Here is a 27,566-nt window from a genome sequence, read left to right as displayed (position 1 = left end):
TATTTTTTTTTTACAAAACAAAGTATCGGAGTCTTGAAAGTTGAATTCATATTATTCTAAATGTACATAAGAGTTTGTGATTACATATTTAGTGGTTCTTGTATATGTGTCCAAGAAAGTTTCAATGGCTTAGTGGTAACTGTCCTATATATATATCATACTAACCCGGGTTCGATCCTCACTTTTGCATTGTTTTTTCATTTTTTGCGAAAAATAAATGAGATGACATGGCAATTTCGGACTTTCTGATTGGTTGATTTTTCTATCCTACGTGGACAACCTCTCCATGGCTTATATCCCTCTTTTAGTATAGTATAGATAATCACGCAGGAAAAGCAGTTCTTGAACCAACCAATGTCGGGGCTTCTTGGTCTCTCTTTGACTAGCCATTGTGAATGTCATAATGGCTATTTGCGTAAAAGAAAGACTTTTTCCCTACAAAACAAATAAGTGAAGTAACGCAAAAGAGTTTTACTTTAGTTTCTCTTCAAAGTAAGAGTGGAAGTGAAATCATCCAAAATTCCAAATCTTAGTTGGAATCTTTCGTTCTTTTTTCCTTTTTTGGATTATCTTCTCTGCTACAAGTTTCTTCTTTGGAACTGAGTTGTTCTTTCTCTTTGCTCTTCACAAATCGGAGTTTTAATCGTGAAGAAGTGTAATTTCTCCGACCAAAATTGGTACTTTTATCTTCTGGGCAGCTATAAAGGTTCGTTTTTTAGAAGCTGTAACAACCCGAAGCAAATAAAGGATTAGAAAGTAACTAATCCTTTGTGGTAGGTTCATTCAGATTCTTGTATATGGCGAATCCAACATCTTGAAATTTGCTAGTTCTTAGAAAGATGGCTCTGCCTTTTATGATAACTGCTTTGGCGCTTGCCTGTCTATGGTCATCTGTGTCACCTGATGATCAAGGTAAATTTCATTACTTTTTACTTAAAATCTTTTTTTTTTCTTCTATTTATATCATTTCGCTTCTAGTTAGCAGCTTCTAAAACTGTCTTATTATGTAAATAGTATGATATTTGTTGGTTTTAACTCTTGCAATTTCGTGTTTAGGGGAGGCTTTATTTGCTCTGAGGACCTCGTTACGTGCATCTCCTCAACAGCTAAGCGACTGGAACCTGAACCAAGTAGATCCTTGTACTTGGTCTCAAGTTATTTGTGATGAGCAGAAGCATGTTACTTCTCTGTATGTTTCCATAACAGTATAACACTAACCACAATTACTCAACGCTTTGTTTAAATAATGGCTTGAGAGATTATTAACCTTTTTGCTATATGGTTTTGCAGAACCTTGTCTTACATGAACTTCTCCTCGGGAACTTTATCTTCAGGAATAGGAATCTTGAAAACTCTCAAAACTCTGTAAGTATATGCCTGCTTTGGTTGGAGCTGTGAGCTTGTTGGAAGTTAATTTCTACTGTTACATGTGTTATATTAAATGAGGATTCTTTTTGTGCTCATAGTACATTGAAGGGAAATGGAATTACTGGTGAAATACCAGAATCTATTGGGAATCTTTCTAGCTTGACAAGCTTGGATTTAGAGGACAATCAACTCTCTGGTCCCATACCATCCACGCTTGGTAATCTCAGTAACATCCAGTTCCTGTAAGTGTCTTGAAACCTGTCTGAGATCTCTTTGTGTTCAAATAATAAAGGCCAGTCTTTTATTCTTCTGTTTGGCTTAACTAAGCAGGACCCTGAGTAGGAACAACCTAAATGGAACTGTCCCTGATTCACTCACTGGCCTCTCAAAACTGATAAATATGTGAGTCTTCTGTTCTGTTCTCTGTCTTGTCTTCTTCAGTATTCCTTAAAGCTATTGCTTTTGAACTACATTATGCAGTTTGCTCGACTCAAACAATCTCAGCGGTGAGATTCCTCAGAGTTTATTCGACATTCCAAAATACAAGTACGTATGATACACTTGCAGTTTCCATTTATCTTACCACTATAATCTGATTTGTGTTTTTTAAACACTTAATAGTTTCACAGCAAACAACTTGACTTGTGGTGGCATTTACCCTCACCCTTGCGTAACCGTGTCCAATCCTTCAGGTGAAACTATAATAATCTGCTTATGCTTTACTTGCACAGATACCAAGTAAGGAGAGTTTGTGTTTGCTCTGATTAGGTGATTCAAGCAATTCAAAAACCGGAATCATCGCAGGAGTTGTTAGCGGGAGCACAGTGATTCTCCTTGGATTCTTCTTGTTTTTCTTCTGCAAGGATAAACATAAAGGATACAGACGTGAAGTGTTTGTAGATGTTGCAGGTTTGTGAACAATCTTTACTTTACTAGGAGCTTTAAAAACATTTTGTCTAGGCCTGCGGTTAATTAACCGAACCAAACCTGCCGAACCAAAAATTTTGGTTTTTGGTTCAGTTCATTAGAAGGTTTGGTTCAGTTTGGCAACTAAAAAAATGTTGGTTTTCGGTTGGATAATTTGTTAGTTCGGTTTTCTAAAAAAATACCAATCTTAACCAAAATTCCAAACCAAACTAACCAAATCTGAACTGAATTAACCAAAACTAAACAAAAAATTTTGAATTTTATTCAATCTAAACAGAAAATTTAACCGAACTAATCAAAAACTAAACTTCGGTATAAAATTTGAAACCGAACTAACCAAAAATCGAACCGATTTTGTCTTTTTACCTTTTCTTGAAACTTTGAGTTCAGGTGAAGTAGACAGAAGGATTGCGTTTGGACAGTTGAGAAGATTTTCATGGAGAGAGCTTCAACTGGCGACAGATGAGTTCAGTGAAAGCAACGTTCTTGGACAAGGAGGCTTTGGGAAAGTATACAAAGGAGTGCTTTTGGATGGCACCAAAGTCGCAGTGAAGAGATTAACTGACTTTGAACGACCAGGAGGAGACGAAGCTTTCCAGAGAGAAGTTGAAATGATAAGTGTAGCTGTTCATAGGAACCTGCTTCGCCTTATAGGCTTTTGCACAACACAGACCGAACGCCTTTTGGTGTATCCCTTCATGCAGAATCTAAGTGTTGCATATCGGTTAAGAGGTAACAAGAAAGCAAACTTTACTCTTTTGGTTTAGGAGGTTCGAACTTTTTGTCATGGTTCTAAAAATCTCGGCAAACCAGCCGAAACAATTTTCTTAATATCCGATTTATACAATTCACATTGGTTTAAATTATTCTAACTTGGTTTAAATTAGTCTAAATCAGTTAATTAAGTAATAATGTTAGCACAAATCTACAAAAAAATTATTTTCTTCTGTTTTGTATATCTAATTTTGATAATTCATCAAAATAATTTTATAATTAAACCCGAAAATGAAAAAATTCTATACAAATGTAAAATATATAAAAATCATTCTAGCTAGTCTTCTACAAATCTTTCTAATTAATGCCTAGCTATTTCTTGAACATTACTTTTTGTGATTGATTATATGCAGAGATAAAACGAGGGGAACCAGTTTTGGATTGGTTCAGGAGGAAACAGATTGCTCTAGGTGCAGCAAGAGGACTTGAGTATCTTCATGAACATTGCAATCCGAAGATCATACATAGAGACGTGAAGGCTGCTAATGTGTTACTAGATGAAGATTTTGAAGCAGTGGTTGGTGATTTTGGTTTAGCTAAGTTGGTAGATGTTAGAAGGACTAATGTGACCACTCAGGTCCGTGGAACAATGGGTCACATTGCACCTGAATGTATATCCACAGGGAAATCATCAGAGAAAACCGATGTTTTTGGGTATGGAATCATGCTTCTTGAGCTTGTAACTGGACAAAGAGCCATTGATTTCTCGCGGTTAGAGGAAGAAGATGATGTCTTGTTGCTAGACCATGTAAGTAATGTTTGAAACTGAGATCACTTTCTCTTTTTTTTTTTTTTTTTGCTTCTTCTCAAGAGAGTAATAAACAATCTTTTTGGTTTTCAGGTGAAGAAGTTGGAAAGAGAAAAGAGACTTGGAGATATTGTAGATAAGAAGCTTGAAGAGGATTACATAGAGGAAGAACTAGAGATGATGATACAAGTGGCTTTGTTGTGCACACAAGCAGCACCGGAAGAAAGACCAGCTATGTCGGAAGTTGTGAGGATGCTTGAAGGAGAAGGGCTTGCAGAGAGATGGGAAGAATGGCAGAATCTTGAAGTGACAAGACAAGAAGAGTTTCAGAGGCTGCAGAGGAGATTTGATTGGGGTGAAGATTCGATAAACAATCAAGACGCCATTGAATTATCTGGTGGAAGATAGAAATATACTTTTGATTTTCAAAGGTGACACTCTTGTGATTCAAACTGTAAAGTAGATGAAGATTGATTTTTTAAAACATCAGTGAAGTTTACATATAGAATGTTCGTATGAAGAATATAAACAACATGTATGAGTTATATAATACAACAAGACAACATGTACATTCTAAGACATTAGCACACATCATGAAGTAACGTACAGATGTAGAACCTCCACATGCAAATAAACATTAAACAATCATGTTTTCTTGAAACATATACAAACATACGTCAAGATTGATAAGTAAACATGGAGTCATCAAAGAGATGATCAGGCCAATCTACAGAGCCTGTAGCTGCTACCTCTTGCTCATGGCTTGAGGAAGCCTGGTTCAGAACCAAATCATCACCCAAAGGGGAAGGATCATGAGAAGGCAACATAGTTTGGTTCAAGCTAGGTGGTTCATGCGACCATATTGGAGAATTGTTTTGACTGAAATGATTTTCCTCTAGGGTTTTGAGAGATGGGAGGTTGTTGTTGAAGTCTTGAAGACAAGAAGTGAGGTCAAGATTATTGGTATTGTAGTTTTCTTTGGTGAGGAGATTGAGAATGTTCAACTCATTAGGGTTAATGTTGTTACTACTACTCATGGCAAGAGGAGGAGCTTGAAGTAAGTAGTTTAGCAACTGGAGCTTAGCCATCTCACCTTGGAGATTCAGTAAAGCTTGTTGATCTTCAAATGGAACCTGTTGCTGGAGATCAACAAGTCCTCTAAGGTTGGAGAGAGACATGAGCTGAGATAAGCTAGAGAAGATATCATCCGTTCTTGGACGATGAGTCATGGGATCAAAGCCCATCTGAATCAGCTTCTTCTTCAAATGAGTGTTCCAGAAATTCTTGATCTCGTTATCTGTTCTTCCTTGTAAGTGGCTTGCAATCATTGACCACCTTATATACACAATCATTACCAATAACATTATTCAATGAGTAACGAGGGAAAAAACAATCCATGCATGACCAAGAGTAACAAGATTTATATTAACATTTTAGCAAAAAAAAAAAGAGTTACAAGATTTTCTTTACTTGTTTCCAAGAACCGCATGAAGGTTCAAGATGGTCTCTTCTTCCTCTTGTGAGAATTTGCCTCGCTTAATGTCAGGTCTCAAATAGTTTGTCCATCGTAGCCTACAACTCTTCCCACACCTGTTAAGACCTGAACATAATAAAACATATATAGTCACAAGACAAGAACTAGGTTTCCATCAAAGTCTTTGAAGATGTTACCAGCGAGTTTGGGAAGAGCACTCCAGCTTCTATGGCCATGTTTGTGGATATAACTGATGAGTTTATCATCTTCCTCAGGCAACCATGGACCTTTCTTCAGAGTACCGGTTTCATCAGCTGAGAGAGGAGATCTTCCCATGTTTGATGAACGATCTGTATCTAACAACGGTCTCTCCTCCTCTTCTTGTTTACCTTCTCTCTTAACTGTCAAAAAGATTTGGTCGATTGCCTCCTTTCTTCACAACCACTAACTGCTTCTTATATTTCTATTTATATATAGCTGAGCTTCCCTCTCTCTCACTCACCACGTGCTTCTTTCTTATTCGCATACAAAAACAACCCATGTCGCTATCACCCTTTACACTACATTGTCTCTTCTTTATTCTTTCGGTATACGTACCGTATAACAACTTATAGTACAAGCAATCTTCTTCTGGGACACTATTCAAGATCTTGAGATCTTTAGTCTAGAGTCATGTGTTTCACGAATTAATATATATCGTGAATAGTACATGCAGACATAATAACATGAGGCATATTGGCATGCAGTCGCATTGCTTGGGTATATAGGTGGAGTAGAACAAGGGAGCTATAAACTATTCAAATCATTATTTAATCATAGCCTGACAAACAAATAAAAGTTACAAAAAGAAGTCAGCACTAACGACAGATGTCACCTCAAGTATGGCTGAAGAGACACCTCCTTTGGCACGCAAAGATAAGTTTCTAATTCCTCATGACACTTATGTATTTGGTGTTATATATATAGTTGTATTTTCTTCGTATCAAGCCATGACCCATTAGCAAAGAGAGATTTGTCTCTGATAGTGAGATAAGTGATGCAGAGAAACTTACTATAAGTCTTAAGAGTCTCAAAATACTGGAAACTGGAGCAGCATTGATCATATCAGTATATATGATCGATGAGAAGTTATGTATCTGTGAGAAGAGACGTTACTGTTGATTGATAATGTTGACAGGCTTGATGTTGACACATTTTTTGTTGAAAATTAGAAGGAGCTTGTTAGAGGAGAGGTTGGTGCAGAAATGATCTAAATCTCCACCATCTTTGAAACCTACAAGACTTTTTCTCCCACTGCCTCTGCATTGGACCAAATGGCATTTCTTGTCTTTTTCTTCTGTGTCTTCTCCATAAAGTAGTTGATAGGTTTTTCCCCATTTTTTCAAAATGAAAGATAAATTGTCCTCTTTTGACCCAGAAAGAAGAAACTAACTTGTCCTCAAGAAACAAATTCTAAGATCTATACATGAATATTGAATAAGGAAACGTTTTCACAATATTAAGGTATCAAGTCTGTTATAACTTCACTGCATCTACGAACTAAGTATGTATTCCCCAATAGGTTTATCAAATTGTCAAGGTTTCCATTGTGTATATCATCTGTTCAGTTGTCCTCTATATAACATATGATATATATCATAAAGTGATTTGCGAAAAAATATGTGTTTACATTATGCGGAGTATGAAAAGACATAAGGTTAATTTCATCATATAATGGACGAAACCTGCAGTAACTCTGCAACTGCAAGGCAGCATGATGTAGGTGATAATGTGTAAATTCACGCACTAGAAGTGTCTAAAATGTAGAATTCTCTATTTCCATCTAACCCTAGCAAGATAGACCTGTGATAAGCCAGTAAATTTCATCATTATAAGAAAAAAAATCCTACAAGTTCAAAAAGTATGGTTAAGCAGCGGAGAAACCTTGAATATTTTCTAGAGAGACTAGAGAGAGAGACATTTGAGTTGCTTGTCAGTCTAGGGTTTCTCATAGAGTGGACCACACCACAATCTCACTGGAGGAAGCAGGTACAGTAAATATTAAAGAAATAAGGAAGGCACTGATAGGTTCATACTAAAATAATTGATTTTAAGGTTCACTTTAAACCATTCTTTTCATCAAATATATAAAATAAAATGGTTGTCAATGTCAGATGAAAACTGATTTGCTTCTTCTCATATGTTCCTAACCAACACATCTAAACTATGACTTTCAAAGCCAAGTTTGATATAAAGAAAGTTCACTTATTCCCTATTTTCTGTATCTCTGAAGAGGATGCATATCGAGCTGAAGACTATATATTAGTCATATACACATTTGTACCCAATTTTTTATTTCATGAGATCCAGGATGACACTATCCAACTTTGTGGATTCTTATATATGCAGTGATATTTGAAACTGGTACTTACACAATTATGAGAAAACTAACATGGTCCTGAAAGAGAATGCAATGAGTAAAAAAATGAGACCAATGTACTCGCGCGTATAGTCTTACTTCAAGAACAAGCTTTGAAGTCATGAGTATATTCAGACATCAAGTTAAACTTCTTTTTCTACTGTTCTCATGGGAGCAGCTTTGTTAGAAATCAGGTCCAGATGTGGGGTCAGAAGACTCGTTTTGTGATTTTGATCACACAACTAATTAATCTACTAATGGTTGAAGAATTTCTTTCTTCAACATTTGGTTTTGTTAGCAATTGTTCTAAAGACTAATAAATACCTAATAATTGAAACCAAAAAAATAAATACAGACAAGAACCCACTATTCAAAATCATCTAGCATTGCACTTTCCTCAAAGGGTAAATCTGCTAAAAAGTACATCACAAGAAAGAAACCTGCAAGAACATGGGACATATGTAACTTGAAGAAAAAATGCAATGCTAAATTATAAACGTGAAGTCATTCTTAAGTATTATATGAACCAAAATGAGTGGGCCTTAAGCGTAACTTTCTTAGGCATCAACCACTACATGTAAATTTTAGGTGGCTGCGATCCTTTCATTGATGACATCAGTTTTACAGCTAATTAAAGACAGTGAAAGATGGAGATGGAGACAATGGCATTATAATGCTATTATAGTTAGAGCTCCACATCGAATTAATTTAGATGCATCAATTAACATATATTGCTCAAAACCAATCAAAACTAGATATTTACGAAACAAACCCTCTTTATGAAGCAATCACATTTTGCTTCATGTTTCTTTCAAAAAAAAAATAACGGAAATCATGTTAAAACTGATTACCATTTATGAAGCAATCACATTTTGCTTCATGAACTGAATCAAAACTTTTAATGAGTACTGACATTGGTGAACAAAAAAATTGGGCAGAAGCATCAACTGACCTCAGAATTTAACAGGGCTGGTCTTGTTCATTGTTTCCTTCACAGGCCTATCACGAAGAAGACGATAATTAACATTAATGTTGCTTTTAATTAATGAGATAGTTGTTGGAGCAAAGACAAAAATTTAGGAAAGCTTTTTTGCATGAAAAGCAAGTCACATGTTGTGATCCAGAAGAACTACCAAGATCTTTGCATGAATATATACGTAAAAGCATCATAGAAATCTGTGTAGACCTTTTAAAGCACATGGAGTTGGTGAGACAGTTCTTCAGAGAATATTAATGCTATTCTCATATGCAAACCTCATAAATCTTCTTTAGATATGCATTTTTTGTCTTAAGCCTCTTGTACTTAATATCAAGAACATCGCTTATCTTTGCTGAACTTTGATATTTGGACATTAATTAATATTTTCTCAGATACACAAAAAAATATTAATTCTCACAATTCAGCTAGGCCGAACGTGAAAGACTTGGTCAGTTTGTGAAATGCAGGATAACAAACTGCAAGTGTAAACTGATTGGTGTGAACAGCATAATGCAGCTGTCAAACTTAAACATAACATAAACTATATGCATTAAAATGTGGAGTTTTGACCATTGTTTCGTAACACAATAATTAATTGTGGGCAGATAGATCTTTTCAAAACATCTTTTGACTTAACCCTTGTATGTAAGGGTATTAGGTAAAGATTATCGTGGTCCAGATCACAGCTATTTCATCACTTCTGACGTTATTCCAAAAAAAAAGAATAGCGATGAAAATCAGTAGAACATGAGCATCTCATATCAAGAAAGACGTCTAACTAATTTAACAACCTAGCAATGATCAATAACTCAGCGAAAACCTTGATATGTACTACAAACTTCGCATTGTTTGTGAATGAAACATTGACTCTTAGCAGCATGTCAGTGATGAGGATCAAATCAGTACTCCCGGGTCTAATCATGTGAATAATATGAATGGAATATTGTCAATAAGAAGTGGGTTTGGTTTAGATAACATAATAAAACTGCATTATTAAATATGTTTTATCATCAGTCATATTCAAACTTTCTAGAAAAAAACCAGCAGTATTGAATTATTTTAATTAATCATCATTCCGTACGAAGATTTTCAATACCACCTCTGATGATCCTGACTCCTGAGTGAGAAGATTATGGCCACATCTTCCTACTAAATCAGTAAAGGCGAGGCAGTAAACAGAAAATCAACTAAGAAGACTAGAAGATGCAGTTCTTATATGGGCTTCAAGCCCAATAAGAAACATCACTCGGAAGCATGATCATATTGTATGTTAGAATCCTCAAAATGGTCAAGAACAGAGCTACTTTTTCGTTGAGTTATAGAAATTTATGTAAACTGCTTAATGAACAAAGTTTTTACACCAACAGAACAACAACAAAATAGCATGGTTACCAGCAACAAAGAGTAACATCCCAAGGAAACAAGAAGAAGAAGAGAGCGACCAACAAAATACAATGGGTGGGGTTTTCAGGCGGATTTGGCAGCTTCAGCAGCCTCTTCAGCAGCTTCTTCCTCTTGAAGCTTCTTGAGAGAAGGAGGTGGTCTCACAACAATGCTCTTCTTCCACTGCCTGTCAAGCTTCCTCGACAACCTCTTCCCTATCCCTTCTTCTATCTCCCTCTCCCTTCTCACCGTCAATATCCTCGCAACCTAAAATCAAACACACACCCAAAATAACACACATCTTTTAGTCCCATATAACAGAGAGAGCGACTTACGTCTACACAAGATATGACACAACACTCAGGACTTATGTCTTAACTGAAAAAAAAGAGAGAGGTAAAACCAAAAGCCGATAACTTTGTGTAGTGTATATCAAGTTACAAAGACATGACACAAAGCTCAGGACTTTATATGTCTTAACTGCAAGACTCTAACCAAAGGACATGAAACCTCGAATCTAAGCTATACACACATTGTCCAAAGAGTAATTAATTGCTAACATCTTCTAAAACTTCAAACTAGATTCAATGTAAAGCTTACTTGTTTCTTCATGCGGCGAAACTCGCTTGACTTGAACTCGTTCCTCGCCGATTTCTGGAGACGGAGCATAAAGAGCTCTCCTTTAAGGTCAATCACCTCCTCGTTCAGCTCCTCCGTCGTCTTCGCTCTGATTTCTTTCAGCTCCGCCTCTCTTTTCGACATCATCACCGTTAAAGGTTTACGAGACGACGAAGAAATCGGCACGCGAGCAGAGACCTGGTGCTGGATTCTGACACCGTGGAACGAAGAAGAGGTTGAATTCGCTGAAACATTTCCTCGGAGGAAAGTCACCGCCGTCCCCGGCGAGGTAATTGAGAGACTGAGCATTGTGGCTATGGCGATAGAAGAAGAAGAAGAAGAGTTCACTCGCGAGTTCTGAGGATAACGAAAGAAACGCACTTGGAGTTTGGTGATAAGGTTTCTCTTATATCTTTCCGTTTGCCCCTCTATTTACCTTTAATCACGAAATCAACCCAATAGTCTTTAAATTGCAAATAGGACTAGTCAAAATATATTATATTAATTAAGATAAATCTCCGATAGCTTTCAGTAATTTACAAATATTTCCGATAGTTTCTAAATTACAAATACTAGAGATTATGGACAATAATAACTCGAACACACACATTTTATGTATTATTATTAATTTTAGGACCAAGTTCTATATAATCAAACAAACATCCGAAAAACTTTGTCTCTTTAATAAGCTGCACCCCGGAAAACGAACGCCTCCATCTTTTCTGATATTTACAAGTTTAATACATGTTTTTTCAATTTTTCCTGATTCCGCCGCAGAATAAAAAATAATCATCAGCAGCAACCCCCCCACTTATTATGAGTAATCCTCTGTTTTTCCAAGATGCACTCCTCTTCATTCTTGATTCTTCTTGTTGTTTTCAAAAACTTAAATCTATGTTGGTTCACGATGTCTCGTTGCCCAGCTCGAGCTCAAGGCTCTAAGCCTTTGAAAATACTCACCAAGTGCCAATAATCCTCGAGCCGCTTGTCTTGTGGTCAAGATCCTATGCATTTGTTGCAATGTCTCATGTCTCAGGTGATCAGCCTAATAAGAACGAACCAAGAACTGTTTGGTACTACTACTGTGTTGGTAAATAAAAGAAAAATTAAAAGATTAGTACTATCTTTACCTGATTAACAAAACTGACCAAAGCTTCTAATCTCTCCATTGCAGAATTCACCTGAGGGATATAGTTTCCTTCACCCAGTCCTCCACGTGCAACGCATTCCGCAAGCGTGTGTTGTAGCTTCTCCATACCTTGAGACAACGCGTCCTCAGCTTGCTGACATGATTGTCTTAAGTTACATACATCTAGAACTTGTTGATCCGTCATGACATCAAAATGTGGCAAAAGAACCTGCCAAAACATATCAAGAATGTAACCAGAGCCGGATATGAGAATTTGGGGGCTATAAACATTTTTTTTAAAAAAATATTTATAAGAAACCTACAAAAATTATGAGGCCAAGGCCTTATGTTTCAGTGGGCTATGTAACACATTTCTTTCGATTTAACTTATGTTCGATGTTTCTGATTTGTTACCTTGAGAAGATCAGAGGGTCGAAACCCTCCAATCCAAAGAAAGAACCGCTCTGCAGAAGTTCTCCACATCCCTGACATGACGAAGAAGACATCGGCTTTTGCAGCTGCTGATTTCATCCGGAATAGCTCAAAGTAATGTTTCATGGTGTTTTCTACTAGCGAACGTAACTCCACATCGGTAACATGTCCATGCAAAACCGTTCTAAGTTCGCATATCTGTCTGTTCTGTTCTTCAATCCAGTGTCCATACTCCATCTCGAAGGCAGCAATCCCTGTCGACAAAACACCATTAAATCGTGACGTTCAAGTTTTGGTTTCTTGTAAAGAAAGACTCAACAGTTCTTGACACAAACCTGGATTCATGGTTTCCGAGAAACCAAGAGAGCTAGTATCTATGCCATTGCCAACGTAGAATCCCTGAAACCATCCAAGTTTCTATCAAAATTTGCGGTATGTTTTTTTTTTAATACCAAGAAGTTCGGTGCCAGAACTCGTAACCCCCAGACCCGAAACTACAACATCTAATAATCTCTGGTAAGTTTTGGAAAGGAAAGATATAGATTTTGGCTTCAATAACCTGTTGTCTAGCGCGATCGAGTTCTTGCTCTAGTTGTATTAGCTTCAACCTGCTTGTTTCCAGCTGCTGGACATAAGCCTACAGACAGAATCTCCCATTGAGTAAACAAAGATCATAACATTATTGTCTAAGAGAGTAAATAGTGTCATACCTTCTTGCGCAAGCGACTTTTCCTAGCAGCCTCGCGGTTCTGCGCAAGCCGTCTCTGTATCTGTTACAATATTAGACATTTAGTACATTACGTAAGGATTGAAATAAAACTAATGGAAGCATTAGACATTTACTTTATCTGGATGTCTGGACGTGGAAGCTTCTTGATCAAACATGTGAGGAGTTCCATGGGAAGTATCCTCTGACTAGAAACGAAAATGAGTTCAATAAAGAAAGCTTTTTACATGTCTGAAAATAAAAATTGTTATTTTCAAGCGATTTGGTACAAGAATGAAGCAAAAAAAGGTACCAAGTTGTTGTTGTCTAGCTTTTGATTATTCGGTATAATAATGTGGCTTGGAGTGTTCATACTTCCTCCATTGCCGATATTGTTCTTGAAAGGTTCTCCCCACATACCAAATTGATGGAGAGGCTCGTATATACCAACTCTACTCGGTGGCACGAAATGTGTTGATGTTGAATTCATGCTTCCCTTCACTGCCAAAATTACAATATTTTTTAAAACAATATGTGAAAGCATATAAACTAAGCTCTAATATAAGCAATTAGATCTCAACCAAAAGTTATATCACACAAAGTCAAACGCAAAGAAATAGTAAAAGTTGTTATGTTTCTTTGTGAAAACTATTTCAATCTCCAAAGGAACTCAATTCTATTAAGATTACTACTATAAAGAAAACAGGACAATTAACAGAACCACCTTTATATTCCAGAGACTTTATACAAAGGAAATAAATCTGAGAGGGTATGGAAATTCCCTTAGACCTAGGAGAACACTAACAAAGATCACAAGTGAAACGTGTGTTTTTTTAAGGTGAAAGTGAAACATATGTTGTAATGACAGCCAAAAAAACCTTATCCTCAATAGTGTTTGGAGGGTATTGTTAATAGATAAGATCGTAGGAACTGTGCTAAGCAGCAAAAAAACGATTCAGTAAGTCAAGTTTCCACTTATTGAGAATGTCACTTTATTTCATCACTAATTGTGGACCAACTTAACAAAAAGATAAACAGTTAAAGACACCTTTAAACAAGAGGAATTTCAAATTTCAATCCAATGTTTACTCAATTCTTGTACGCAACTTTAGGAGAAAGGTGAAATCAAACATAAGCCGGATAGGATCAGAAAAAAAAAAAAAAAAACATAAGTCAAACACACATAACCTACCAGTGGAGATAGATTGAAACTTTTCTAATACAAGACAGTTCTTAGCAATATTCGACTAATTTCCAGCTTCGATTCCAAGCAACCAGAAAAAAAAAGACATATTGAAGTGATTCATGAAGTCTATACAATTAATCAAGAGAGAAAAAAAGAAAGGGAAATAAAATTAGTCAAAATAATAATTAAGAAAGAATAAAAGGTTTTAAGGCTTTTAGTGATAACAAGATTATAATGGAGCAGAGTAAAGCCATAAACGACGCCGTGAAATCTCTTAACTTTTCACTTTTTTTTTCCTCTCTCGCTTTCACTACACAGAGAAAACAAAAACACAAGAGATAGGCTAAGAACAGAGATCTCAAGCCAAACCTTTTGATTGTTTCTTATGTCGCGATAAAACATGAAAGAAATAAAGAAGACTTCAGCGACAAGACTGGACGTAAAGCACGGAAGTACGTAGTTCGAATCCGACCGTAAACAGAAGGGATTTTAAAAGCTCTTCCTTCTGTCTCAGAAACTCAGGTCTCACCATCTTGAAGGAGAAGAAGAGGTATCATGCGAGAACACGACAACTTAAATGAGACCTTTGACGTGGTTATTTAATATATTTCCACAAAAAATGAATTAATAATATATATTTTAGTTTTTTTCTCAAGTTTCAATTTTTTGTGGGTTCTAATGCAGCTACAGTGAGTCAAACCTAATTATTACTTGTTTCTATACTATTTTCCCACGAATTCTTCTATTAATAATAATAAATAGTGGCTGACGAATCCGTATTTGGAGTACCAAAATTTTATTTAGGTATGAAAGCAAATTATTGATAATTAGCGATTTAATATATATGGTTCGAACTTTAATATTCATTAAAAATTTAATTAAATTTTAAAATAAAATTGGTATTTGTTTTTTATTCAGTTGTCATGTCTCTCCACTACCTCTCGCTGATGTGCGCACCAGGTAGATCCATTTTTTATTCTCTTATGAATTCTTCTTTTTATAGCTTTTGTTTAATTTTTATTTTCTTACCTTAACCACGTCTTCTAGTTTCTCTAACCCGCGCATGCGTCGGCGATAACTGGAAGCGCCAGTCCACTCGCTAAACTGGTGAAGAGATTTAGCAGTTCAAGAGAATGAGAATGAGCGCGTCATCATGAGTGGAGAGTACATAGAACATGAGATTCTACTTCGATTCTAATGACGTAACAACGGCTACTTCTAGAATAAATTATTTAAGTAATTCGTACAAAAATACTGATGTTTATCCAAATATCACCTGTCTCATTAAATATTTCCAGACTTGTTTATACATGTAATCATAATACTATAGTAGTATTAGTTAAGCGAATAAGCAGACGACAAGTCATCGTAAGAAGCAACGTCTATCTAACGTAGAAAAGGCATCAATCATTTTGGTTCTTTGCGTTTTTTTTTCTTTGCATTCGCAGGTAACCGGAATTGTATAAATTAATGAAATATAGTTAGCATGTAATGTAAACCAGATAATATTAATTTATATCACGAACAAGAACCATATATTCTTCCTCTAACTGTATACGAGTATATTTATTTAAAAACTTTGTTATTAGCCTTTGGGAGTCCAAACAGGCTAGATAATTAGTAGGAGTAGATGTATTAAAACAGATTGGCTCTTCAAGCTCTATAGGAGGCATTGTGCATTTTAAATATGATTAACAAATTATTGTTTGGTTGTAGCGTTATAGACATAATTAATCAAAAGTTGTACATGTCTGGTTGATTCCCACAATTAGATTTGAGACCATAAACCATCATTACAAATTAATGTATCTAGCCTTGAAGTTAGAACTGTTAACTGAGATCTTCAGAAGTCTATAATTATTATTTTTATTTTTTTGCTTAAAAATATAATTTTATTTTTGAACTTGGGTTCTATATAATTATTTCTGCATGCCCGAAATTAACTTTTTGTTAGTATATTTTGTGTCCTGAGTGGCTCTATATTTGTATTTGCATTAACTCATTAATAGGATGCATATAGACACAAAACACACACAACGCATTTAGCACCAAGGGTTACGATCAATGCATGACGTGAGAAGTCTCACGGGCATGCATGTATAGAGCGAGAGAAGATAAGTTCCACAATTAGGTACAATAAAGACGAGAAATATAGTTTTTATCTTCATTTATAAAAGATGCATGATCTGTCGCACAAAAATAAAAGATGCATGATCTAATATATTGGACTGTCTAGTAGGAGGAAACTAACTACAGCAAGATAAGTTTAATAAGTAGATAACATTTTAAATAATTCCCTTTTTTCTGAAACTTGGATCGTGCAAATGATTTGTGTGTAAAGCTACACATTCATATGATGGTGGCCGTGTGATCCATTATAGGTTAATAGATATTGGTGAATTCCATTTGACACTATATCCACATATATATAATTAAAATACAGCAATTTTATTCAAATTGGAGAATTTTGTTAGATTCGGGTTTATTATGGGCTTCCAACTTAAAACCAATTGGCAATGAGTGGATTGGCCCTAACCCTTTATATAGTAGTAGATTAATTCTTATATATCCGATGTGGGATGTTTCTCATCAATACCCTCCCTCACGCTCAGACATCTAGGTCTGAAGCGTGGACAATGTGGGAATAACATCCACAGAGGGCCCAACATCGGTACAGTAGTAGTAGTAAATTAGGTCAAAGGATCTTATCGCTCTGATACCATGTTAGATTCGGGTTTATTATGGGCTTCCAACTTAAAACCAATTGGCAATTAGTGGATTGGCCCTAATCCTTTATATAGTAGTAGATTAATTCTTATATATCCGATGTGGGATGTTTCTCATCAATAAATTTACAATATTATATCTATATATATAAAGACGAGAAGATTGAAAAGAGACGTCACTAGTAAACACTTGGCTTCTGCCTATTTGTGAATTATTCTCAAGTGCTATCTTATAAAGTGGTTTGCCACCACGAGTGGCTACCTCGTGTTTGGAATTTCACTCTTTTATTCATATGTTTGGCATAAACAAGGCTTACCCCGCTCCTGTAAACCTAAATATTTATACGAACTCCAAGTGATTTTGTTTATTTTTTCAAAGTAATGGTTCTAACTTCTAACTACCATGCATAAGTCATACTGGAAGAATGGCCGCAACGACGTTAAAAACAAAATTGTAACATCTCGATTTATGATATATGGAAAGACTTAAAAAATTGATTTGACAATTTATATCGCTAAAATGCATTTACTTTTTCTGTCACATATCTATTTAGAACTCTAGGGTTAAGTGCGCTTGAAATGGAATAGTGGAATAATGAGTAACCTATCGGAAAGTGATTTACGTTATTGTGTGAGCGAGGCTAAAACACGAAAAAAGTAACGTAGTTATTGCATGATCAGTAAACAAGACTTTCAAGTCTTCAAAAAGTCAATGCACCATTAGTGAGGGCTCACACTAATACGGATAACAATTTTGGGGAGCAACAAAGGTGTTGCGTTCTTTGAGAGGATGTAAATTTTGACATCTCAGTTTGTGGTATATGGAATAGTTTAAGAGAATTGATTTGGTTATCTATGTCACCAAAGTGCACTTACTTTTTCCGCTACACATCCATTTAAAACTCTAGGGTTAAGCGTGCTTGAACTAAAATAGTGGAAGGATGGGTGTTCTATCAAAAAGTGATTCCTGATATCGTGTGAGTGAGACCAAAGCACGAGGCAAAGTCATTTAATTATTGCAGCGTCAGTAAACAAGACTTTCCAGCCTTCAAAAAATTAACCCACTGTTTGTTGGATGGAATGGGGCCCACTGACCGAGTGAACGGGCATGAGTGGCTATTAGCTGTGGACGGTCGGGACGTTACAAAAATATCTAAGAATGTGGGAAACAATATTCTATTACGGGTGAAATAAGTAAATCAATCTTATTAAAACATGAACATTGTGTTGGACCCAACCTTTAATCATGTGTAATATACTAATATTACTTAGGGAAATTGCCACAAATAGCACATTCATAGTACTACTTTTCATGTTTACACTAACCACTTTTAATGAAGGGTAAAACACAATTATACCATTAGGGTTAACTAATCTAGACTTAGGGTTTAGAGTTGAGGGGTGAGGTAGAGTTTTTGGAATGTGAAATTTAGGATTCTAATAAATATATAAATAAATACTTAAAAATATATAAAAAAATTTTAAAAATAGTTTCAAACATAATTTTCGTTTTTCAAAAAGAAATTTGCAAAAAAAAATAAAAAGTTCGAAAAAAATAATTTCAAAAAAAAATTTATAAAAAGTTTGAATTTGAAAAAGTATAATTCGAAAACATAAAAAAAAAATTACTTTTTATTTTATTTTATTTTATTTTTATTTTTATTTTTATTTTTTATTTATTTATTTATTTATTTTTTTAATTTAAATAATGATTTATTATATATATAAATAACAAGGGCATAAGAGTCTTTTGGCACTTAATGAAGAAGATATTTTTGAAAATGTCTCCTTAGTGGTGGTAAAAATGAAAAGTGGTACCATGAAAGTGGTAAATATGTAATTTACCCTATTACTTAAAATATCATTAATGATTAATTAAAACATTATATCTACATAAGTTAATTATTGGAAACAACATTACACTACTATCTTATATCCAAACACTAAAAAACATTAACTCTCACCTTTAAATAACTTTTTATTAATTTTTGTTTTAAAAATTTGATAAATTAAGTAATTGAGTAACACTCAAATAATTCATAATACAAAATAAAAAAATAAGTATAACTTCTTTTGGGTTTAGATACTACAGTTAAATTAACAGATTTTATTTTTATTTTCATAAATAGAAATTACATTCATTTAAACTTAAATAAGCTTCCATATTGAATTAAATATAATATATAAATGAAATGTTAGAGTCAGTAAGTTAAAAATCGAATAAGTTGACATTGAAATTCAAAATTTATCAAAAATATATAGCACACAACTAAACAAATAAATTTCACAGATTTAATTAAAAATTCATAACGAAAAGATTTAAAAGTTTGAAAATAAAATTAAGTAATATCTTATATAAGTTCATATTAATATAAATACAATATATAATTATATATATATATATATATATTAGAATAAAACTTTAAAACATTTATTTCTTTGATAAAATTTTCTTAAAAATATTCATGCGCTTTTAGGCGCGGATCAGAATCTAGTTATAAATTTACAAGTCGTTTAGTTGTTAAGAATGCAAGAATACTAAAATATTTTTTCTGTGTTAACATATTTAAGCTGGTCACTGTCTTTCATATCAAGTTTTATTTTCAAAACATTATATAAATAACTTTAACGTAATAGCTTAGTCATTTCCAAAATACAAGGCACTTATGGTTTACTATTTACATTAAGGGTTGGACGGATCCGGGTATGAAAAATTTAGAGTATTCGGATCCGTGGATTTAATATCTGGATCTTGGTCTTAATATCCAGATCTTGATCCGTAGTTTCTGAATATCCAGATTTTGAACATCCGTCTAAATATTATACTATCCGCGGGTATTCATATTAGGTTTCAGATCTGTAAAATTAATAAAAAATAAAAAATATTAATACTAGAATTCTAAAATTAAGATATAAATTAAATATTGTTATAAGATATATATATATATATATAATATAAAATTAAAATAAACTATTATAAAACTAATATCTGTTTAAATTATTAATAAAATTAAAATTTAATATATTTTTAAAATACACATCCGGATATCCAGACTTAAAAGTCAAGATATTTGGATCCGGTTTTTACGGATCCGAGTTTCTACTATTCGGATCCATGCACCTTGGATATTAAATCCGAGATCCGGAGCGGATCTCAAATTCCGAATAATAAATCTTGGGAGTTTTTCAAAAGAGGTTAGTTTTGCATTTGACCGAACTTTTGACTTTTTATTGTAGATTTCAACGGAAGTCTACGAAGTGTAGATTGCCTGAGATGTTTGCAAAATGTCAGTTTAAGGTCAGTTTTGCATTTGACCAAAACTTAGACTTCGTTGAATAGGTTACTTTTGTGATTGACTAAAAAGTTTAAAAATTTATTAAAAATTTATTAAATTGTAGATTTCATATGCAGTCTTCTTATCTTAGAAAAAAAAGGTAGACTACATGTGAAGTCTACTATTTTATTTTGGTCTAATGCAAAACTAACCCGTCGAATTTGAGAGTAGACGTCAAATGAAGTCTAAAAATATGTAGACTTTCGTTTCCATTTACTCGTAGAAAGTCAAACTTTGTCAATTGCAAAATTAACATCTTTGAAAAAAAAATTCAAAAATGTAAACTGCATATGAAGTCTACTTCCAAAGTCAAATCTAGGGTGAATTTTGGTCAATTGAAAAAACTGACAATTTTGAAGTGTAGACTGAAATGGAATCTACATGTATAAAATCACAATTTTTCAAATATAGAAAGTAACTCGTAAATTTTTCAATTGCAAAAACTAACTCAAAGAGTCGATTTGTGTATTATTCTTTAAGTTTTTTCAAGATTTTTTTGTTTGATAGTGTGTATTAGTTAATCCTAATGAGTTTGACTGATTTTGAAAAACAAATCTGTTATAATTATGTAAGTATAATACTTTTGATTTGACTATGTTGTTAGTTAATAATTGTAGATGTATTTGTAAGTCTACCTTTATTGTTTTATTAAACATGAAATATTTATCCGCTAATTATGTAAACTATATTTTTTCCGGAAATAGCTATGTTACGTGTTGTATACGGAGAATAAATGGTGAAAGATTCTTTGTGGGAGTTTGTGGTCAATAATCAGAAAAGAGGAAGAATGCTCCTTGTGCATGATGGATGTACACATGGTGAACTTCTTGAAATGGCACAAGAAGATTATGATCTGGGTAAGAAAATTGAGAAGATGGTACTAACATATTCCTTACCAGACTCAAGAATGATCGACAAATACATAACTTGATTGAGTTATCTAAGATACACTTTGTACGCCTTTGTGTATCAAGCCAGCGTCAAGTACACTAGATATATTTGGTTTGACTATGTGTTAGATAATAAGTGTAGACGTCTTTGTAAATCTACAAATGTAGACTAAAGTCGAAGTTTACGTCGTAAATTCTATTAAAAGTGCATTTGTGTATTATTCATCATATTTTTTTACGATTAAATTGTTTTACATTGTATGTTAGTAAACTTTTAATGGTCTTGGATGAATATCAAAAGTTAATGTGTTATAATTATACACTTGAAACTTATTGCAAAAATTTGTGATTAGTTTTACTCTTGAAACTTCTTGGGAATTTTGTATAGATTTCCTTCTTTTCACATGTGTGTTGGTTATTGTTTTAGCTTATAGTGGTTTTACTTGTTTAGTTGATTAGATCTTGTGAAAAAATTGATATCTAACAAAAAAATTAATAATATCATATAAGTGAAACACAACTAAAAATGAATACAATGTTTATAGATTATGCATTAAACAATTATTTACAAATTAATATTTTATTATGTGAAATTATTACAAAGCAATATATTATAAAATATTCTCAAGTGTGCTTAATTTTTCATAATCTTGATGTCTCAAATAAAGTCTTGGAAAAGAGTACCTGCAAAGTAAGATAAAGTGATATTTAGTAGACTTTTTATTAAGTCTACGTAAAGTTATTGTTTAGTAGGCTTTAGTTGAAGTCTACACTAACAGAAAATTTTCATATCTAAAAGTGTACATTTAAAAAATTTGAAAATACTTTGTTCTGGAAAATATTTCAAAATAGTTTTATTTTTTGTCAACCTTGTAACAAAGAAAAAACATAAAGTATGAATCTATAAATTTAGTTCAATATAAACACAAAAATGTACTATAATGAATATATGTAAAACTTATATTTTTGGGAAGATGATATGAAAATTTTAGAAGAGAATACCTGTAAAATAAAATAAAATTATAAAAAATAAGATAAAATTAAAATCATATTTGAGTAAAATTCTAATGAAATATGCTTAAAAGTCAAGGCTAATAGACTCCAGCCATGACTTTTAAGTAAACTTCAAATGAAGTCTACTATATAAAAAAAAGATAGATCTGAAAAATATATACACTGAAAATATGAAATAAGTTTAAATAAAAAAAAACTTTTAAAAATATAATTTAATAGATAAAATAGTAATAAATTAAAGACATAGAATTTGAATATGTAACTTTTTATATATATAAATACTAGAACGCATATTTAAAATCTATAGATGTAAACCTTACATTTTTGGGAGTAGAAAAGAACAACCATGAAAGAAAATACCTGCAAAATAAGATAAAATTATTTAAAAACATAGAAAAAAAATTAAAGTCATATTTTTGTAGACTTTCAATGAATTCTGCTTAGACATTGTGGTTTAGTAAACTTCATATGAAGTTTACTAGCTTTAGTTTATAAATAGACTTCTTTAAAGTCTACACTGTCTGATAATTTTCATATCAGAAAAAATCTATACATTTTGAAATGTAAAATAATTTTAAATCTGAAAATATTTTACAAAATTGAATTTATAAGATAAAATAGTAGCAAAGTAAATGCACAGAGCTTGATCTATAATACACATTTAAATCTAAAACTTACATTTTTTTAGAGGAGAAAATGAAATCCATGAGTGATAATACGTACAAAAAAAGATAATATTGTGAGAAAAAAATAACATAAAAATACACATTTAAAATTTATAAATCTAAAACTTATATTTTTAAAGGAGAAGATAAAAACCAAGAATTATAATACCTAAAATGACAAGATAATATTGTGAGAATTTTAGAGAGAAAGAAGAGAAAGGAGAGAGTTTTAGAGAGAAGAGAGAGAGAATTTTAGAGAGAAGAGAGAGAGTTTTAGAGAGAAGTGAGAGTTTTAAAAACTTGTGCATCCATTTTAGAGAGAGATTGTATAAATTATTTATATTGGGAGACAAAAATGTAACTAGGTTAAAAAATTACAACGCTGTAGACTTCTTTTGAAGTCTACTAAAATTAAAAATTTGGAGTGGATTTTATTGTAGCATAGTAGACCTTTTTGGAAGTCTGCTATAATAATTTCATTATTGTTTTTTATTCTTTGTTGTTTTAATAATTTTAATATATAATTTACTAAATTTATTTCTTTATTTTTTAATAGTTATAGTATATAATTTCACCTTTTTAATCTTATGGAACTCAACTTAGTTTAAATATAATGTGTTAAAAAAATTGAAAAATGTAGACTCAAAAAGCCGTCTGCAGCTAAATAGACTTTATTGTTGGTCTACGAAACCCAAAACCACAATCTCAAACCCTAAATGTTTTGCTTTATAATAAAAAGTCTTAATTATTGTATCAAATATCAAATTATACAAAATATAAACTACTAAACATTAATATACAAATTTAAGTCGATAAAACAAAACAAAAAAATATAAATCTAACCTAAGAAATCTACCACTATAATATATAACATGTTATAACCTTTTGTTTCTAAACCATATTGTTTAACACATGGTTACCAAATTAGAGTATATTCTTTAAAATTATTCAATTATATAAAAATTTAATTTATTTACTTCATATTAATCATTATATTGATGATTAATTAAAAATATCACAACAATTATTTTTATATATATTTTAAATTAAATTATTAGATCAAACTACGATGTAGACTACAGAATAAGTCTACACAGTAGACTTCTTAGGAAGTCTATATATATGTAGACTTCTTTCGATTACGTGTAAACTTATTAATGACAAAATTGTAAAATACATTTCTATTTTTTTGTTTGGTTATAAGGGTTATATGGTACTTTTATCACCTCTTTTTGTTGGTTTTGCATTTGAATGAAAGTGGGATACACTTTTAGGTTTGACATGAATATTTGGGTTGGTTTTAGCAATTCTCCCATAAATCTTTTTTTTTGTAACATTTTTTTTGTAACACATTCTCTCATAAATCAGCCTTAATTTACATAGCTCATTATTAGCTGGGACACACATCACCATATGTAAATGCAACATTAATAGGTTGGTTAAACATTCCTCCTCTGTTTCTAAAAGATTTATTTTCTAGTTTTTTCACACATTTTAATAAAACACATTAAATTTGCATATTTTTTGTGTTTATTTTTTTTCCATAATTTTAAGCCAATAAAAAATCAATTAATGCAATTAAGATTTTTAAAATTTGCAATTAGTTAATAAAACATGCATTGAAAATGTAAAAAATGAATTTTTTAGAAACAAAATTTTTTTCTAGAATATCTCTATTATTAAAATAGAAGTACCAATATAAATTACCCCTTAGTTTTCAAAGTTATTTACATTTGAATGCCACCGAAATAATAAATGTACCTACTTTTTAGTATTCTTATCTTTTATAGTTTAATTAATGCATTTTTCCTAAAATAAAGTATAACAAATTATGTTTATTTATTTAAAAAATGTTTCCTATAATCTGGGTAAACAATAAATTATACTTAATCAATGTCAAAAAATGTAACAAGATTTTATTATTACGGGGTGGTTATTTTTATTTTGGTATATTAAGTACGTCTAAAAAACATAAAAGTGTTATAAAAATACATAATATAAACCACAAATTTTAAATAATATATTGAATTATTTAATCGTATAAATCAAATATAAAAATAGATAACCATTTTATTTTACATTAAAATTTTGATCCATAAAAAATACATTTGCACGAACACACGAGTTATATTTTAAAAATAGGGTTGTAACAGTTGACAGATCAAACAATAAAATAAAATTATTCATTATAAATTCGAAAATAATTGTGTTTAGAAATATATTAAATAATTTTATATATATATATATAAATTTTTGAAATATATATTATCATTTATATAAGATAAATATTTTTTTTTGCAAACCAAAGATAAATATCCGCGCATCCGCGCGGATCAAGCTCTAGTGTATCTTTAAAGAACAGAAGGAGTATTAGTTTTCTACTGATAACAACATGAAAGACTGAATCATTGATTCGTAAACTGAAATCTACCGGCTTTCATAAATTATAAATTTTAATAAAAATTAATGATCTATTGAGTACATGTTGATAGAATTGGATTCATGCGGCACGTGCATGAGCAGCCTCAAGGAGACGCAGAATTTACTAATGGGACAAATTAATGAAAAACTATAAAGTGAATTTCTATTTAAATAATTGTTAGGGACGTTAATAGAACTTAAAGTAAAGCAACCTTTGGCCCCATCGTCGGACCATATCTGACCTATTATATAGTAGCATAACATCTTTCTTTTTTAAAAAGGATTTTCTTAGAATAGTATAGTGTTATGGATATGTGCTCATGTAGATGCACATATGAAGAGTGTTGATTGAGAAGACGTTTTGGGTCATTGTTTGCGTCATACGACCAAGTAATTTAGTTAGGCACTTTTATATTCCTAGAACAGTTTCCAAAAACACTAATAATTTATTACGTAAAATAAATATCGGGATAGTCAGAGCCTTGTATTGGCAAGCTAATACCAAATCATGTTAACACATTTTTTTTAGATCTGATTCTTTGTTGAAGAATTGAGTGCTTTAAGAATTATTCGAGAAGAGATTCTCGATAAAGAAAAGAAAGATTACCCAGAAGATTAGAAATATTTTTTAAAAAATTAATAAATAAATGAAGGGATCCATGCCCCTACGGAGCTCGGAAAAGACTTCACAGGGTAGAAGTCGATCCTACTTATCCACTTAGGTGTAAAGGTGTCATGCTTTAATAAGTTGGGTGTTACAGTGAATATATTAGATAAATGTTCGCTTTGTAATATAATATCAGCTACTATACTTTCCAATCCAGACTCCTAATAGGCTAATACTAATAGTCGACAAACGATGTAAAAAAAAGTCGACAAACCAAAAAAGACTCCTAATTGTCTAAGCCTTGGGCCTGTTCAACAACAACAAAAGAAGCGTGTAAGCATTTGACAAGAAGGTATCGCTAAGCAATCTGGATACTTTTCAGAACTATATAATTCGTTTTTTCAAATGTATTTGCAAATATTAAACAACAACTACAAATTTATGGTACGGCCTTCCAGGTGTACAAATATCATTTTCTCTTTTTCAAAAGACATTTACAAAACAAGAAAATAGGAGAATAATGACTAGAAAAGGTGGGCTGAAAAGGAGAGAATGGATAAAGAACAGAAAGAAGTTTTTTTTTTTTAACAGAAAAAAGTTAAAATTGGAAACTATCAAGATTTAAGATTACTTCGTTTTCTGGTCTACGTTTGCTTTCTACGTTTGCTTTCCTTTTAGATTTACATTTATACTATATTTCATTTCATGTTAATTTTGTTTGTAACAATATTAATGGGGAAATCTATAATACTTGTTTTTCACGCGCACTACGTTCCGTACCTGAATGATAGTTAATATTAATTAAAATTTGTAAAATATTATGATTTATTTTATATTTTAACAGGTGTACGTCACAATTGTTGTTTATGCTATATTTATTAGGGCATGATTAACTATAGTTTCTTAGTCGGGGTTTTTAATTCATGGTTTGATGTTTTTTGTTTTTTTTATCTTTTTACACTTTTTGTCTTAGACGATTTTTATATCTCTTATTTAAGAGACAGTTCTTAGCTTCTTTAATTAAAATCTAATAAAAGTTAAGAACCATTTCTTAGCCGAAACTAAGAACCTTAGTTAAGAGACTGAAGTTAATCATGGTCTTAGAGAAAGCTAGTCGAAAGAATGTAACAATTCTTTTAGTTCAAAAAAAAAAGAATGTAACAATCCTGAATTGTAGCTACAATCTCTGTAAAAAAAAAATAGTCTTACATGACGTATAAAAATTACACGAATGAAGTTGCCCGAAAAATTGCAGAGAATGATCATTAACCGTTTATTTGAACGATGCAGACGTATCTATACTATACTAAAAGGCAAATATAAGCCATGGAGAGGGTGTCCACGTAGGATAAAAAAATCAACCAATCAGAGAGCCTGAAATTGCCACGTCATTTCATTTATTTTTTCGTAAAAAATGAAAAACAATTCGAAGGAAAGGATCGAACCCGGGTTATTATGACATTAATATAGGACAGTTACCACTAAGCCATTGAAACTTTCTTGAACACATATACAAGAATCACTAAGTATGTAATCACAAACTCTTATGTACAATTACAATAATATGAATTCAACATTCAAGACTCCGATACTTTGTTTTGTAAAAAAAAATAAGTAAGTGACTAAGTTAATATATTCTTTGAAAGTGTGAGAACATTGAAAAATATGAAAAAGCATAGATTTTTGTTTCGTGACAAAGTTAAGAATTTTGTAAAATTAAGTTTAACATATAAATTTCCGTGACAAATATGAAAAAGCATAGATTTTTGTACAATTTTGATAAAAC

The 27,566-nt window shown here is 32.1% G+C and overlaps 4 protein-coding genes and 1 long non-coding RNA gene across 12 annotated transcripts; 1 reads left to right on the top strand and 4 right to left on the bottom strand.

The window, feature by feature from the left end:
* Positions 1-366: 366 nt before the first annotated feature.
* Positions 367-4,398, top strand: LOC103873952 (probable LRR receptor-like serine/threonine-protein kinase At5g65240). 5 transcript variants are annotated; one of them, XM_009152361.3, is made up of 12 exons: positions 367-677; positions 788-912; positions 1,057-1,189; positions 1,291-1,365; positions 1,467-1,610; positions 1,699-1,770; positions 1,849-1,914; positions 1,990-2,060; positions 2,137-2,277; positions 2,686-3,027; positions 3,423-3,817; positions 3,911-4,398. In XM_009152361.3, the coding sequence occupies exons 2-12, from the start codon at positions 840-842 to the stop codon at positions 4,223-4,225; spliced, it is 1,827 nt and encodes a 608-aa protein (XP_009150609.1). In that variant the 5' UTR covers positions 367-677; positions 788-839; the 3' UTR covers positions 4,226-4,398. The 5 variants fall into 5 exon arrangements, with proteins under 5 accessions (XP_009150609.1, XP_009150608.1, XP_009150606.1 ...); XM_009152360.3 differs by having other exon boundaries at positions 778-912; XM_009152358.3 differs by having other exon boundaries at positions 367-706.
* On the bottom strand, positions 4,278-9,747 carry LOC103873954 (transcription factor MYB53). Its single transcript, XM_009152363.3, has 3 exons — positions 5,489-9,747; positions 5,288-5,417; positions 4,278-5,152 (listed from the first exon to the last, which is right to left on the bottom strand). Exons 1-3 carry the CDS (start codon positions 5,625-5,627, stop codon positions 4,495-4,497), a joined length of 927 nt encoding a protein of 308 aa, XP_009150611.1. The 5' UTR covers positions 5,628-9,747; the 3' UTR covers positions 4,278-4,494.
* Positions 9,748-9,979: 232 nt separating this feature from the next.
* LOC103873951 (50S ribosomal protein L29, chloroplastic) lies at positions 9,980-11,058 on the bottom strand. The gene is made up of 2 exons (XM_009152357.3): positions 10,652-11,058; positions 9,980-10,318 (listed from the first exon to the last, which is right to left on the bottom strand). The coding sequence occupies exons 1-2, from the start codon at positions 10,976-10,978 to the stop codon at positions 10,136-10,138; spliced, it is 510 nt and encodes a 169-aa protein (XP_009150605.2). The 5' UTR covers positions 10,979-11,058; the 3' UTR covers positions 9,980-10,135.
* A 200-nt stretch (positions 11,059-11,258) lies between these two features.
* TGA2 (transcription factor TGA1) lies at positions 11,259-14,741 on the bottom strand. 4 transcript variants are annotated; one of them, XM_009152355.3, is made up of 9 exons: positions 14,492-14,741; positions 13,250-13,437; positions 13,074-13,145; positions 12,941-13,000; positions 12,790-12,867; positions 12,566-12,629; positions 12,213-12,484; positions 11,800-12,027; positions 11,259-11,714 (listed from the first exon to the last, which is right to left on the bottom strand). In XM_009152355.3, the coding sequence occupies exons 2-9, from the start codon at positions 13,424-13,426 to the stop codon at positions 11,562-11,564; spliced, it is 1,104 nt and encodes a 367-aa protein (XP_009150603.1). In that variant the 5' UTR covers positions 13,427-13,437; positions 14,492-14,741; the 3' UTR covers positions 11,259-11,561. The 4 variants fall into 4 exon arrangements, with proteins under 4 accessions (XP_009150603.1, XP_009150604.1, XP_018515522.1 ...); XM_009152356.3 differs by lacking the exon at positions 14,492-14,741 and adding an exon at positions 14,129-14,470; XM_018660006.2 differs by lacking the exon at positions 14,492-14,741 and adding an exon at positions 13,661-14,105.
* A 6,587-nt stretch (positions 14,742-21,328) lies between these two features.
* LOC117125825 lies at positions 21,329-27,285 on the bottom strand. Its single transcript, XR_004448240.1, has 2 exons — positions 22,843-27,285; positions 21,329-22,760 (listed from the first exon to the last, which is right to left on the bottom strand). It is a non-coding gene; the product is annotated as an uncharacterized LOC117125825 (long non-coding RNA).
* Between the last annotated feature and the right edge of the window lie 281 nt (positions 27,286-27,566).

Source organism: Brassica rapa, chromosome A06 (genome assembly GCF_000309985.2).
Source record: "Brassica rapa cultivar Chiifu-401-42 chromosome A06, CAAS_Brap_v3.01, whole genome shotgun sequence".
NCBI classification, from domain to species: Eukaryota; Viridiplantae; Streptophyta; class Magnoliopsida; order Brassicales; family Brassicaceae; genus Brassica; species Brassica rapa.
The sequence above is the reverse complement of the archived record's forward strand: the minus strand, read 5'-3'. Positions and strand labels throughout refer to the sequence as shown.